At 47.3% G+C, this 15,295-nt stretch overlaps 1 protein-coding gene across 23 annotated transcripts in view; it reads left to right on the top strand.

Annotated features, from left to right (window-relative positions):
- Nucleotides 1–15,295, top strand: part of SNTG2 (syntrophin gamma 2) — a 375,050-nt gene that overhangs the window by 194,244 nt on the left and 165,511 nt on the right. For all 23 annotated transcript variants that reach the window (XR_012422722.1, XR_012422721.1, XR_012422725.1 and 20 more), the window contains one exon: nt 13,286–13,373. Coding sequence is in view for 14 of the 23 variants with exons in the window: in XM_074012490.1 (XP_073868591.1) it covers nt 13,286–13,373 (88 nt within the window). In the remaining 9 variants the exon portion in view is untranslated. The remainder of the gene's footprint in view (nt 1–13,285; nt 13,374–15,295) is intronic.

Genomic DNA, 15,295 nt, shown 5'->3' with positions numbered 1-15,295 from the left:
TGTGACCTCTGCGTGTTTCTTCCGTTCTAGGCATCCTCAATGCTTTCCTGCTTATATTTAGATTTTTATGACTCGTATTATTCTTTAGGCTGCTCTGAGCGCCTTTGTGTCCTGGATTTGCTGCTCGCCCTTTACCCGTTCGTGCCGCACTTCTCATCACTTTGTCACTTTCATGAACCTGGTGATGATGCAGATGAGCACAGCTGCTCACACGCTGCAGGGCACCTGCTCACACGCTGCGGGGCACCTACTTACACGATTTTACCTAATCCTCATAGCGGCTGGAGAAAATGGGTGACCAGCCCTCATGTATAAGGGGTGTAATTCGGGTTTTCAAGAGCACTAAGCATCAGAACTCAGAACTGAAAACAGATTTGCTCAATTCTAAGTCATTTCTACTATAATATACTCAATTTACTAAATTCTCAAACATATCTAGAGAACAATTATTCAAATACTAAGTATGTAAACATTTACTGTCCTTCATTTGCTAACCACATAATAGAATTTTGGTTTGTTTTGTTTTACACATCATGTATAATTTTGACATTATGTATCTGAATTTATAAAGGGCTTATATTAGAGATCATCAGTGTGTTGACTCCTAATTAGATGGTTACAGGCCAGGCAATCAGTCAATCATGGCATCCACTTTCGAATTGTGTGAAGATGTAGGGTAGAGCAATTAACCTTCAGTTCAAATTATGGACAATCTACCACTCTTATTTCAAGTGTTATTTGATGATAGCTGATAGAGGATTCGTTAGGGCTCTACCAGAGAAGCAGAGCGAGTAGGAAAGATATTGGATAAACATGTGTATACATGTTTGTGCACACGCATGTACGTGTGAGGCTGCATGCTGGAGTGCATATACACGTGTACATGTGTGTACTGCATATATGTGTGCATATCCAGGGGCATGTGCAGTATGTGTTTATGTCTGCATGTGTGTGGATGTGTATATTCCGTGTGTGTGCATGTGTAGTATTCATGTGTGCACACATATGTGTGTAGTGTGTGTGCACGTGTATGCATCTGTGTGTGTCTATGTGTAACATTTGTAGTTCAGCACCTCAGTCTGCAAACTCCCGAGAGGATCTGAGCCTTTATCCAGCAGGTGGATTTTCTTCTTCCTCAGAGAAATCTCATGTTTTGATCTTAAGGACCCAACTTACATTATTGAGGATAATTTCATTTAAAGTTAACTGATCATAGATGTTAACCACATCTATAAAATACCTTCACAAGGCCAGGCATGGTGACTTATTCCTGTAATCCCAGCACTTTGGGAGGCCGAAGCAGGCGGATCACCTGAGGTCAGGAGTTCGAGACCAGCCTCGCCTACATGGTGAAACCCCGTCTCTACTAAAAATACAAAAATTAGCCAAGTGTGGTGGCGGACGCCTGTAATTCCAGCTACTCAGGAGGCTGAGGTGGGAGAATTGCTTGAACCCGGGAGGCGGAGGTTGCAGTGAGTCGAGATCGCACCACTACACTCCAGCCTGGGCGACAAGAGCTGAACTCCGTCTCAAAAAAAAAAAAAAATGCCTTCACAACAGCACCTCGACTGGTGTTTGGTTGGATAACTGGGCACTGCCCAGCCAAGTTGACCACAGGAAACTAACAGTTATAGCCAGTAAGAAACCGTGACATCTTGTTACATGACGGTTATTTAAAAATATGTGCAGGAAAAGACCCACATTTTAAAAGATTGCATTATCGCTGTTTGAATGACACATCAAAAGGATCTGCCTCTGAATTATAAAGAAAATAGTATACAATTAGGAATATCAGTGAAATGTCTAAAAAGTGCATACACAGTCATCTCACGCCCAGGGATGGTGGCTCCACAAAGGGAAAGCCTCACAGAAAAGCTTAAATGCACTTGTCCAAGTGCATAGAGTGACTTAAATTCTGTGAATTTAATTATTCCCTGGCAATAACTTGTTCATGTTTTACAAATAATCTCTCCAAAGACAAGTGGATAATAACTAATTTCACAGAGCAGTAAAATGCAAGTTATTTAAGAAAATAAAACATTATTGATGCTGAAAATGTTAGCTATTTCTCAGTGCGGGTGATTGAAGACTAAATACGTTTTCCTAACTTTGAACAAAAATCAAAGTGCATCAGCTTGGGCACAATGCCCATGAGAGCTGGCCTGAGGTTGGCAACTGCTAAAATAGGGACTTCGCTGTGCCAGAGGGCAGATGTGGCTTCTGGGTGGAGGTGTGTATTTAAGATCCAACAAGAGGATTTCCAGGAACCATCTATGAAATACAAAAGTCGAACAGAAATCTCTTGCAATGATTTTTTTAAAAACGGAATTCTACTTATGTAAGCAAAAAACAGGAAATCTTAAAAGTTGCAGAAAACCTTAGCAGATGCAAAGTGTCTTGAGCCAATGAGGAAGAGGGCAGGGAGCCAACAGGGGGCTTGATGGGGGCATAGGGAAAGGGCGCGGGGAGAGGCAGGAGGAGCATGGGCGTGTGGGGGGAGGGCCCAGCCCCACAGAGGCTGATACTGGGGACCACCAGAGACATTGGCTGCAGCTGCCCTCACTTGCGGCTGAGGCGCTGGCACGGGCCTGGAGATGGCGTCTTCCCGTGGGGTCCAGTTGTACCACCTGTCCTTCCAATTTTAAGGTAAGCGGGACAGGACCGCAGAACACACGGCTTTCTATCGAATTATGTTTAATAAGATTGAGCTTATGAATGAAAACTTAAAAGTTAACAATTTATAAAATAGAAAGTTCTACATATATGTTGAAAAATGATGAGAATGTTGGGTTAAGGAGCAAGTGTGACAGAGACAATGTAGGTCGGATAAAATGAACAGCAAAAGGGCATAAGAAGAGAAAAAGTGAGGGACGGAGCACCTCCAGCATCGTGACAGTGACAACTTATCATTGAATTATTCTGGAAGTTTACTGAAATTCTCATCAAATACCACTGCATGTCTAATGGATCAGCAAGCTCCATAAATTAAAATATTGTAGCAGTAAGTGTAAACGAGATTAATTCTCCCTATTTAAGGAAAATGGACTCTCCTAATGGCTTTGAAACTCAGAGCCCACCTTCCTTCTACCTCCAACACACACATCCCACACACACCACATACACCACACATATACATGCACACAACACAGACATGCACACAACACATAGACATGCACACACCACACACAAACACACCACATACACACAACACAAAAACATACACACCACACACATAAACACACACCACACACAAAGACACCACATACACCACACATATATACACACACAAACAACATATAGACATATGCCACACATACCATACATACACACCACACACAAACACAAATCACACACATAACACACACACTAAACATACACACCTAACACCCACTTATACATACAAACACGCACACATAGACACACCTCATACACACACACACACACACATAGACCACACACACACCACACACACAAACAGCATGCAAATATATATGGACATACCCACACCACACACACATACCCACATGTACACACACATTCACACCACATGCATATACACATATGCACACCACACAGACATGCCCCACATCACACGTGTACACACCACACATACATGCCCTGCATCACACGTGTACACACACACAGACACAAGCATATTCTGTCTACCAGAGAAATACTTCAACCAGTAAATTCAGAAGGTTAATACAGAAAGGAGAGGCAACAGTTTCAGTGCAAGTCCAAATTTCAGGGCTGAGCTCAGAGCCCCTGGGGCCCTGTGTGCAAGAATCTGGATGTCAGCTCCGGCTGTGGTGGGTGACAGAGAGATGGCCACCTGCAGGTGCCTCTCCCATTGCTTGGGGGACCTGCTGCTGGGCCAAGCAGGGCTCTGAGAAGGTTTCCCAGTCACCCCCAAGCTTGGGACTGAGAAAAGAGCTTCACAGAGGTGCCAGCTTTTGAGATGGGCGGCACAGGCTGAAGATCCAACGTGGGAGGGGGTGCAGGCACACGTGGACTTGGGAGCCCTGGGCTGGAAGTGAGTGTAGGGGTGATGGCCACCCAGAGTGGCAGGAGTGCAAGCACTGCTCCTCAAGGACCCCAGCGTTCAGAGCTCAGGAAGCAGAGCAGGGCCAACAGACAGGGGACGCCCAGAAGGACAGCCAGGACAGGACACTGCAGACAAAGAAACCCCACTGAGGAGCCAACAGCAGGAGACCAAGGGGTAGATGGAGCACAAACAAGTTTTTAAAAGCATTTTGCTGTGGGAAGGAATGGAGAAATGGCACAGGGCCACACATGAGTGTTGCACTAAGGAAGGGTTTCATGGTAGAAGGTTCCAAGACAGGGACTGCTCTGAAGGGAAGGAAGCTGGATAAAGGAAACATGTTCCATGGCAGGGACTGCTCTGAAGGGAAGGAAGCCAGATAAAGGAAACATGTTCCATGGCAGGGACTGCTCTGAAGGGAAGGAAGCCGGATAAAGGAAACATTGTGATGTAGGACAAGGCGAATGCACGGGACAGAGGCTCGAAGGGAGAGATTCCTGCGGCTCTAGATAGATCGAGGCCAGCTCTTTTGTTGCAGGGGGATGTGGAGGCAGAACAGGCCTCGGGTCGGCAGAGCAGGAGCACACGGAGATGTTCACTTTATCTGCACGTTGAACTGAGAGCTGTGATCAGCAGCTGAACAGGTGGAGGCTTCAGTGAAGAGAAGGAAGGAAACATCCATCTTGGGATAGGGAGGGAGAACAGGTCGGGACGTGTCCTGCCCTGACTCGAGTCCCCTGAGTGAAGAGTCATGAATTTAGAGATTAACCAGCCAGCAGTTACGTTTTTCTCCAGCCGCAGAGCAGAAGGAGACCTGGAGTTGAGTCCCTTGTTTCTGAACCAGTGACCATGACAGGTGAGGGCAGAAGGACAAGGGGCCATGGGGTTTGGTTTGAGGAGGAGGCAATGAGGCCCAGGCTAGAGACAGTCATCTGAGACATGGGTGGCTGAGCCCTGCCTTCATGGCGGTAGGAAATGAACGGGCCTGCAGTGAAAGAGGACCCAAGATGCTCAGAATAAAGATTCCAGCGCAGGGTGGCAGCTCCTGGCGAAACAGATGTTTTCACGGTGATTGGGAGTGTGGCTGAGGAACGTGGATAGTGAGACCCTTGGGGGCCAATCTGGGCATCTTAAACTCCTTCCCTGGTTATCCATAGAAACGTGAGTCCGTGGGGAACGCAGACAGGAAAAGTCGTTGGCTCCGGGAAGCTGCAGGTCCCTGCGTGGATACACTCAGCATACCCCATGCGCAGTTCAATCCCACACACTACGATTTGGCAGAAATAGTCAAACTTGGCTTCTTCCTGACTCAGCTCCTTCCTTTCCTCACCTTCCTTTCCCCTCCATCCCTTCGCTCCCAGCACCCTGCAGTGGCCACAGTGCTGATCCACTGGATGTGTCACTGGTGACTTGGTAAGTTTGGCAGGAAACGTTGAGTCCTGCCCTGGCTCTACCCCTGACCCCTGCAGGACCCAGAGGTGCAGCTGAAATGCACCGGGCACTGCGGCTCCTGCATACTCAGTAAAACCGGCCCAGACACTCCCATGTGCACAAGGAAGCCAGACGGGAGGGGAAGTGTCCACGAAGAAGCCTTCACACTTAGAAAAAGTCCAGGGCTATGCATGCCCCTCACATCCGTAAGTAGGTTCCTTATGTGTAACAGACTGGGTTTAAATGTTGAAAGGATACTGGCAACGAGAATGCAAACTCATTAAGAATGAAGAGTTTCGGGAGGCCGAGACGGGCGGATCACGAGGTCAGGAGATCGAGACCATCCTGGCTAGCACGGTGAAACCCCTTCTCTACTAAAAAAATACAAAAAACTAGCCGGGTGAGGTGGCGGGTGCCTGTAGTCCCACCTACTCGGGAGGCTGAGGCAGGAGAATGGCGTAAACCTGGGAGGCGGAGCTTGCAGTGAGCTGAGATCCGGCCACTGCACTCCAGCCTGGGCGACAGAGCGAGACTCTGTCTCAAAAAAAAAAAAAAAAAAAAAAAAAAATGAAGAGTTTCATAGGCTGAGATCTGTTTCCTTATTAACACAGTGTATTTAAGCAGAAATGAGTTAAGTCATTGTCCATGGAGAACTACAGTGGAGTTTTTCTCTGTTGAGGTCACAGAGATTTTTTCAGACTCTGGAAATAACTCGGCTTCTGGTGTGCGCAGACTAGAGATGTGCTGTATGCATGTGCTCAGCCTGCCCCGCGGGTGACATGAGCCCAGCCCTGCAATGCTCTGGGAGGTTTTTGAAGGATGCTAAAGCTATAGATAGATATTTTATGCATCAGTTAATAAGGGAGAAGGAGTTTGCCTTAGGCAGTTTTCTTTAAAAGTCTAATTGCTCTAGGCGCAAACGTTAGCGTTTCAAAGTTACCTTGGCCGGCAGCAGGTTTGGTATGGCCCATCGTGTAGACATTCCTGGCAGCGCACACTCAGGTAGGGGCTCATGGCGATCAGTAGAGTCAGCGTCATGCTCAAAGGGCCCAGTTGCATAAACTGCTGTTTTTTTTGTGTTAAATGATGTGCTGCTGACTATGGCAGTATGTAGGGATACTTGAATCATTTCTAATAAAATATAATAAAAGTGTCCTGGTTTTAAAACTAATTTAGGGGACTTATTAATGAACTAAACCTTCCCTTTACTCGCCCAAGTTCATGTGAAGGAAGGATTTAAAAGTGTACATAGAAAAGTGGAAAATTATTATTTTCTAAAATTTATCTGCATCTGAGTACACTATGGTAAGTGGTTCAAGGAAAGAGGATGATTTAATGGGATGTGACTGTCCACACGGACCACACTCCATTTCTGGTGGGGGAAGAATGCAGAGGAGACTCATGTGTTTAGCGTGGCACCAGGTGCCTTGCCCCTGTGCTTAGCTTCTATAAAAGAGAAGAAGTGAGAAAGAAAGAAGAGTATTCATGACAATTGAGTAACACATCAGTGCACATTTCCTAATCATATTTCAAGTGACCTATGTGTAAGCATGCCAAAGTGTATTTTCTGGGGAGTTGCATTTCACCATGGTTGGGATTTGGGGCAGACAGGCACAGTATGGCCAGAGGGGTGAGGGAATTAAAGGTGTGTGCAGGGAAAGGCTACAGGGGTGGATCTTGGAATTTAGCCTAAATAAAGGGGAACGTAAGGCTGTGGCATAGTAAGAACAAGAGAGAGAGCTGCTGTTGCCAATCATGCTAAGTCTCCGAAGGACTGCAGTGTCGTGTGTGCAGGAGGGCTCTAGGGAGCACACCGGAAGACAGACATGGTAGTTGGGTGCTTGGTTTAAAGTAAGAACCCTTGCAGATGTTGATAACAGCAAGATCTAATACAAGGCCTTGGAGTGTGTTACTAAAGTGGGGTGGATGGCAGGTCACAGAGGAGAGGACGTCAGCATGTGGGTGTGTCCGTGTGTGTATGTCCCCGTGTGTGCCTATGTGTGCATGTATGTGTCCACAGGTGTACCTGTGTGTGCACGTGTGTGTGTATGTGCATGTGTGTGCCTGTGTTCATGTGTGTCCGTGTGTATGCATGGGTGTGCATGTGTGTGTGTGAGTGTGTGTGTGGAATTACGTCTGAATGTGTATGAGTGCATGAGTGTGTGTGTGGAATTACATCTGAATGTGAGTGCATGAGTGTTCATGTGGGAGTGTGGTGTGTGTATGTGTGTGTGTGCAGGTGTGTGTGCAGGTGTGTGTATGTGGGGAAGGTGTGTATGTGTGTGACTGTGTTTGTTCTCATGGGTCTTTGTTCAACATAAACTTACATTTTTTCCCAGAGCATGTGGGGCATTCACAGTTATTTAGGCCACAAGGAACCCAAGAAGAAATGCAACACAGATGATATCTAGTAAACAAAATGACAAATGCTTTTAAAAATATCGACACTTCTGGAAACTTCAAAAATAGCTATACTGGTGTAAAAAGAAAACATAAAGGAAAAAATACACAATACTAACATGAAAAATATTGAAGAACTTTGTATCAAAATTTGTGGAACACAATTAAGTAGGGCTTAAGGGAAGACTGGTAATTTGTAAATACGTTTATTAGAAAACAAGAAAGCAAAGAAAAAAAGAGCCATGTTGTCACCTAAGAATCTGAAGCAAGAGCAGCAGAGAAGCCTGCAGGAGCAAAGGAGAAAGAAATAATAAAAATGAAGATGCAAATTTGTAGAAGAGAAAACATAGAGGACAAGTCAGAGAAAATAATAACAAAACTGTGTCTCCCAAGATGGGTTTGTAATAACGCAAGATGCAGAGGCCTCTGAAAAGACTGATGAAGAAATATTAATTAAAGTAAGATTAGGGATGAAAGGGGAGGGACTAAGAAACTAAACAGGAATTTGAGGATTGAGGATTCATTGAAGAAGTTACAGAACATTCGTAAAATGGAACACTGCATCCATGGGAAAGCCTAGAAGTACATGAATAGTACGGGGTAAGCTGCAAGATGTGTTAGATAAAGAATCATGTCTAACAGAGTTCAGGGCCTGTTTAAGTGAAAATGGGGCAAATAAATGGGATATATAGTGCACATTGTATATGAAAATTCTTGTACTGACCTCTTTATTCCCACATACTCATGCATCTACACATGTGGTTGCTGGATTAAAATGCACATACATTGTATATCTGATCAATATGATCAAACTGCCCTCAAACGAGAAAACATTCTTACAAAGGCATAGAATTTCCAGAACACCCACAATATCCCAGCATCAGTTGTCTCTGAGGGGTCAAACTAGGGATCTCATGTGTATAAAAATCAGACTCTTTCATTGCATATGTTGTATTATTTCATATCTAAACTATCAAATGTGTTATATTTCTAATTAAAATTCAAACTGCGTTAACCTGAGGCTGCTGTGTGTAGAACCATGTGGCATGCTCTTATCTGCTGACCTGGAAGCCTCCATCAACAGGTCGAGTTTGTGACTCCACAGAGAAACTGCACTGATGTCACCAACTTTGTGTCCTGGGCTACTCACCAGCCCCTGTTTCGGACTGGACTTTGTGTCCCCCCAGATTCACATGTTGAAGCCCTAACCCCTAAATGAGGGTGTCAGGAGACAGAGACAGGGCCTCTGGAAGTGACTAGGGTGAGACAAGGTGATGAAGATGGCATCCTGGTGACGGGATCAGTGCCCTGTAAGAAGAGGCCCTCTGGAGCGCACTTCCCCTCTCCACCACACAAGGACACAGCCAGAGGGCCAGGCCCTCACCAGGAACCCTATGCTGGCCCTGATCACGGACTCTGAGCCTCCGGAATTCCGAGGAAGGAACCTCTGCTCCTGGGAAGCCACCAGGCATGGCTGAGCTGACTCAAACACCGCAGGGAATCCAATGGCTTCAGAGTCATTTCACAAGGGTGGGGAGATTTCATTTCATAGCTGCCTCCTTTCTAAGGAAGAAATGGACTTGGCTTACCTGTCAGAACTTGACATGCTGGTGAATTGGAGGTTGGAACGCATCCTCCTACCCTGACTTTGTCAGCGTGAAGCAGGTGTGCACTGGAATGGGGGCTGCAGGTGGAGGTGGGAGGAGGCCAGGCATGATGGCTCACACTTGTAATCCTACGGGGCCAAGGTGGGAGGATCACCTGAGTCCAGAAGGTCGAGGCTGCAGTGAGCTATGACTGCACCACTGCCTTCCAGCCTGAGTGACAGGGCAAGACCCAGTCAAAAAAAACAAAAAAAAAAAAAAAAAAGGGAGAGCATCTAGACTTTTAGTGTGTCAATCAAATTTAAACAATGGCAAATACATTGTGCACAAAAAGCTGAGTTTAGATGCTGTGTTGAAAGAGAGAGAGAAAGAGAAAGAGAGAGAGAGAGAAAAGGGGAAAGCCTCCAGGCCATGGCTACTGGTGTTAATTTGCTGCAAAAAGCAGTGACTGCTGCTGTGGGCAGAAGGAGGCTGCTCTCTGGGCGGGTGTGGGCCAGGGTCTCTCCTGGTGCCATCAGGCTTAGGGCTGTGATTCCAGGAGGGAGAAATCTTTGAAGGCATTGGTTGAATTTAGTAGCATCAATGGTCAACATTCAATTATTTTGTTCATACACCACAAATATGCTTCAAACTAAATAAAAGATAAGACTGATAACAAATTGAATGCCTTAGTCTTGTTCGGGTATTTTAAAGTCACAAAAAGATCAAGGCAAGGTAAACATTTGGGATTAAAAATTAATAATAAATTGAAGCTAAGTCCAATCTTTAATTAAAAGTGCTCAACGTTTTCAGGCTACTCTGCCTCTCTCTATTGATTGGTTCTGTTACTTCTGACAAAATTGTCCATTGTGATAAGTATAGATTCCTGTAAGCAAGGGATGGCAGATTTTCCTGCTTCAGTCCACAGTCATTCTCCAGAAAAACTGGTGAAAGTCACTGAATAGACTCACTTACCTCAGGTATGGAGGTGGGCAGGGAGGTGTCCACGCACACCTCGATGATTTCCAATAAGGACTTCAGGCACACTGGCTGGGGGACAGACTCACATAGGGGAGCTATGCATGGCCTGGTCCTTTGGGAGGAGGGCAGCCTGTTTAAGGATGGGGCACGGTGAGTTTTATGAATCTCAAACTGTTCTTGTCCTGGTGACATTTTACTCTTTTAAAATTACACTGCACTGAGCTCCCGGGACAACTATGGTATTACAGTGGCCGTCACTTGCTGGGAAGTGGCTGGACAGTGGACAGCGGAGGTCTGTGTGATCTCCCCTCCCACGCTGCACACTCTGCACCTCCAGGGATGAGGACTTCCGGGGCCTTGCGAGATTCCAGCCCTTCCATGTAGAAAGGAAGGGTGTCGTCGCCATCATGAACCCCGTTAGTCAAAGGAGAGCCTCGGTTCTACTTCTTTTCACCAAAGAGGAGAAGAAAATTCAGATTTGGTAGTTTTCTCCAGGATCTCGTGCAGGAGGAAGGATAGAGTCAGACAAATATGCTAGTGGTTAAGCTTTGATACTTTCTGGGAGTTGGTCAGAGGAGAGCTTCTATTTCACAGTCACTTTGCACTGCAGCAGCCTGTATGAAGACAGGGTGTGGACGCTGGAGACAGGCATCTCACAAGGGTGCACCTGTACTGAACAGCAGGGGAGGAAAGACGCCTTGGAGACAGCCGGCGGGAGAGGCCTGGCTTAGCCCTATGGGGGGCCCAGCCTGTGGAGCATGACAGGAAGGCAGTGATGCAGGATCACAGGAAGTGGGCATGTGAAGCCTCCCAACTGGAAGTGGGCTTGTGAGGGACCCAACAGGAAGTGGGTGTGGGAAGCATCCCAACAGGAAGCAGGCCTGTGAAGCCTCCCAACAGGAAGTGAGTGTGTGAAGCCTCCCAACAGGAGGTGGGCATATGAGGCCTCCCAACAGGAAGTGGGTGTGTGAAGCCTCCCAACAGGAAGTGGGCCTGTGAAGCCTCCCAACAGTAAGTGGGCATGGGAAGCCTCCCAACTGGAAGTGAGTGTGTGAGGTCTCCCAACAGGAAGTGGGCGTGTGAGGCCTCCCAACAGGCAGTGGGCGGCGTGTGAAGCCTGCCAACAGCACCTGCGACCTGGAAGCCGTCAGCACAGGGTCACCAGCCACATGGGAGTGGATGAGGGGAGGGAGAAGAAAGGATGTTGAAAATGCTCAGTGGCATTAGGGGAGCGTTTCTGCAGTTCTGCTGTTTCCAGTCTGGAGTTTTCAGTGGGATTTCATGAGGTAAAAGGGACGAGGCTGTCCTATGAGGTCAAGATCTATGTGAAAGCACCGACATATGTAAGGTTGTCCACAGGCATGGCTGAGGTGGGGTGGCTTGGAGGGCCAGGAGGGAGCACTGGTGGAAGAGGTGGACCAGCCATGCCGGATGGAAATGTCCTCGGGTGAAATAGGAAGACGTTTATGTTGGATCTCAGGCCATGGGAACTTTCAAACTTTCTAAATCCAGTCTTCAAAACCCACCCAAGCTGCACCAAGGGTCTTAGGGAGCTATGCAGAACTGTAGTCCTCCAGGTAGACAGTGACGGGCATGGAAAGTGACTGAAGAAATGAGGAGGAATGGTCAGAGGGAGTGATGAAGTAGGGCAGGAACCTGCCCAAACTGTGGATAGGCTTTATGTAGAGGAGAGAGCAAGGTGGGTTACGCCTGGCCTACGAGGATGAAGTGAGGTAGGAACCTGCCCACTGTGGGCAGGCTCTGTGTGGAGGAGAGGGCGAAGTGGGATACGCCTGCCCTAGGAGGATGAAGTAGGGCAGGAACCTGCTCAAACTTTGGACAGGCTCCATGTAGAGGAGAGGGTGAGGTGGGATATGCCTGGCCTAGGAGGACAAAGTGAGGTAGGAACCTGCCCAAATTGTTGGCAGGCTCTGTGTAGAGGAGAGGGCGGGGTGGGCTATGCCTGGCCTAGGAGGATGAAGTAGGGCAGGAACCTGCTCAAACTGTGGACAGGCTCCATGTAGAGGAAAGGATGAGGTGGGATACACCTGGCCTAGGAGGATGAAGTGTGTTAGGAATCTGCCCAAACTGTTGACAGGCCCTGTGTAGAGGAGAGGGCAGGGTGGGCTATGCCTGGCCTCAGAGGAGAAGGACATGGCAGAGCAGGGTTATGCATTATGGGAAGACACAGGTGCAGGTGCAGGTGCAGTGAATTCTGACACACACAGCTTTGCAGCATCTAGACTTTTAGTGTCTCAGTCAGATTTAAACAATGGCAAATACATTGTGCACAAAAAGCTGATTTTAGATGCTGTGTTGAAACATACAGGATTGTATGTGAGGTGACTAAAACAGTGAGTATAATTTGAAGTTTCATCACAGAACTAAGTTCCATCCTTTTGAAATGATAGCCACTAATTTCCTGACAACTAAAGCGTCATTTAAATCTTTAAATTCGTATTTGTGGTTTGTTGTGCCACAGTTAATCCGTGTTTTGCCAGTGACTGAACACTGGGTGTTTGTAGTAACACACTGATTTCTCCAAGGGTATTATTTTCTGGTAGATTGCGTTCATAGGGATGCAGAGAGCCTGGTGTTGTGGATGATATGGGCAGACCCCTGTTCACTCATGCACTTGTTTACGCAGATAGAATGTGGGAGGCAGGTGGCCTCAGAGGTGATAGCCGCTCTTTCTTTACTCCAGCTGAAGCCCACAAAGTTTTCCGTGTTTCCGAGGTAGCTATGAACTTTGAATTCTTGGGAAACAGGAGGCAGAGAGATTTTATTTTTTAATTCTGTGTCTGGTTCTTTTGTGGTGGTAAAGTGGCTATTTTTGTCATATTGACAGGTGCATCTTCTGAGAAATGCTGGCAATGAAGTTACCATCACCGTTGAGTATCTCAGGGAAGCGCCGGCGTTTCTGAAGCTCCCGTTAGGTAAGTGGGAAGAGGAGAAATTGCAGGGTGCTGGAGAAATTCCTTTTTGGCCACATTATTTATCTAAATGCTACCGCGTGGACTGGGATATTTATCATTTCCTGAGTATACATTCAGAGAGAAGAAAAGTATAGGCAGGCACCGTGGCGTTACATATTCCCATGACATATGTTTTAACACATCCATGGGCTTTTTTAAAGGAAGTGTTATCAGACCATATGCTTCTCGTCACGTAACTACATGGTTCTTCCTTCGTGCAAACTCACCATGATTGTATTTATCTATATGTTAACATACAAGCAAAGTTTACATTTGAAATACCTATGTTGACCTGAGAAATTTTCAGTGCAAAAAATGGAAATAATGGTAAATTTATGCTCTGAAGTCCCTGACATATTTTGGCACAAAGTTTGTAATCCTCTATTATACTTGAATTGTGACCCAGTATGAAAGTGATGAACCCCAAATCTAGAAAAATGTTTTAGTGAAGATAGTTGTAACTTTTTCTAATGTCATTCATCTGTTGTGGCTTTATAAAGGTTGGAGTCACCACCGTTCCTTTGGTTTAGCAGAGGGCGTCGCTGCCCTCTCTTTGTGGGTAATCAGGAAAGGCCTTAAAGGCAAGGCCCAGGCTCCCCTGAAGTCAACATCTGCTGGTGGCTCAAACCCCATGGCATCCAACACGGAATGAGGACCTCCCGACGAGCTGACAGTCGGGTTCCTTCTCATGGGGGCTGATGGCCTGTCCTTCCTGCCACTGTCTCATGGGAAGGAACGGCGTCCCTCCCTGGGGGTTCGTATTGGCTGTTTTACTTTCTCTCCCTCTTCCATTGATGTCCCCTTTGTCAATGCCTTCCTTTCTCCTGCCCCGAGTGGCCCGGCTGCAGCTCTCAGGCACGTGAGTTGTTGAGTTCTGATCATGCATTGGGTTTTTCACTGATACAGGAGAGGGGCAGGGAAGTGCTGGGAGGAGAAGGGCAGGTCCTCGGTGAGGGCTCCACCCCCAGGCCTGGGCCCATGGACCTAAGTAAGGACAGGCACTCCTGTTCTTGCACCCAAATGTTGCATTTTCCAATACCACCCTGGCCCACCACACCCCCATCCTGTGCCTAAAACAACCCCAAGACTCTAGTGGGCAGAGACACAACTGGCTGGATGTTGAGAAGAACGGAGGAGTGGAAGAGCATGCTGACAGGCACCAGCAGACACTGGCAGGCTATCGACTGGCAGAATGATGTGGAGTTTGGCTGGGGTGGTTGGAAGAGACTCTAGGAGAAAACCACCTTGCCACTCCATGCCCCTTCTGGCTCTCCATCCACTTTCTGAGAGCTACCACCACTCCATAAAACCTTGTGCCAACCCTCCAAGCCCACGTGGGATCCGATTCTTCAGGTACGCTAAGGCAAGAACCCCGGGATATAGAAAGCCCTCTGCCCTCGTGATAAGGCAGAGGGTCTAATTGAGCTTATTAACACAAGCCGCCTCCAGACGGCAGAAGTAAAGCCTGGAAGCCGCCTGCAGACGGCAGAAGTGAAGCCCACAAGCCACCTATAGACAGCAGAAGTAAAGCCTGGAAGCCACCTGCAGACGGCGGAAGTGAAGCCCACAAGCCGCCTATAGACAGCAGAAGTAAAGCCTGGAAGCCGCCTGCAGACGGCAGAACTGAAAGAACACCCTGGAACACACACTCCCAGTGGGGCTTCAGGAGCTGGAAACATCCACCCGTACGTGCTGCCCTGGGGTCCGAGCCCCAAAGCCTGCCCATCTCTATGGCACCCCCGCCACAGGTGTGAGCAGCAGGGCACGGAAGAAGCGAGCACTCTGCCATCACAAGCCCTGCAAGGGGGACACGTGAACTTTTCCTGTGTCAGCGTTTGATCAAAAGCATCATTAGACTCATAGTGTGACTTCTGCTTTCATCT

The sequence above is a fragment of the Macaca fascicularis genome, chromosome 13 (genome assembly GCF_037993035.2).
Source record: "Macaca fascicularis isolate 582-1 chromosome 13, T2T-MFA8v1.1".
Taxonomy (NCBI): Eukaryota; Metazoa; Chordata; class Mammalia; order Primates; family Cercopithecidae; genus Macaca; species Macaca fascicularis.
Note: the sequence above shows the minus strand (reverse complement) of the source record. Positions and strands in the feature narration are given on the sequence as shown.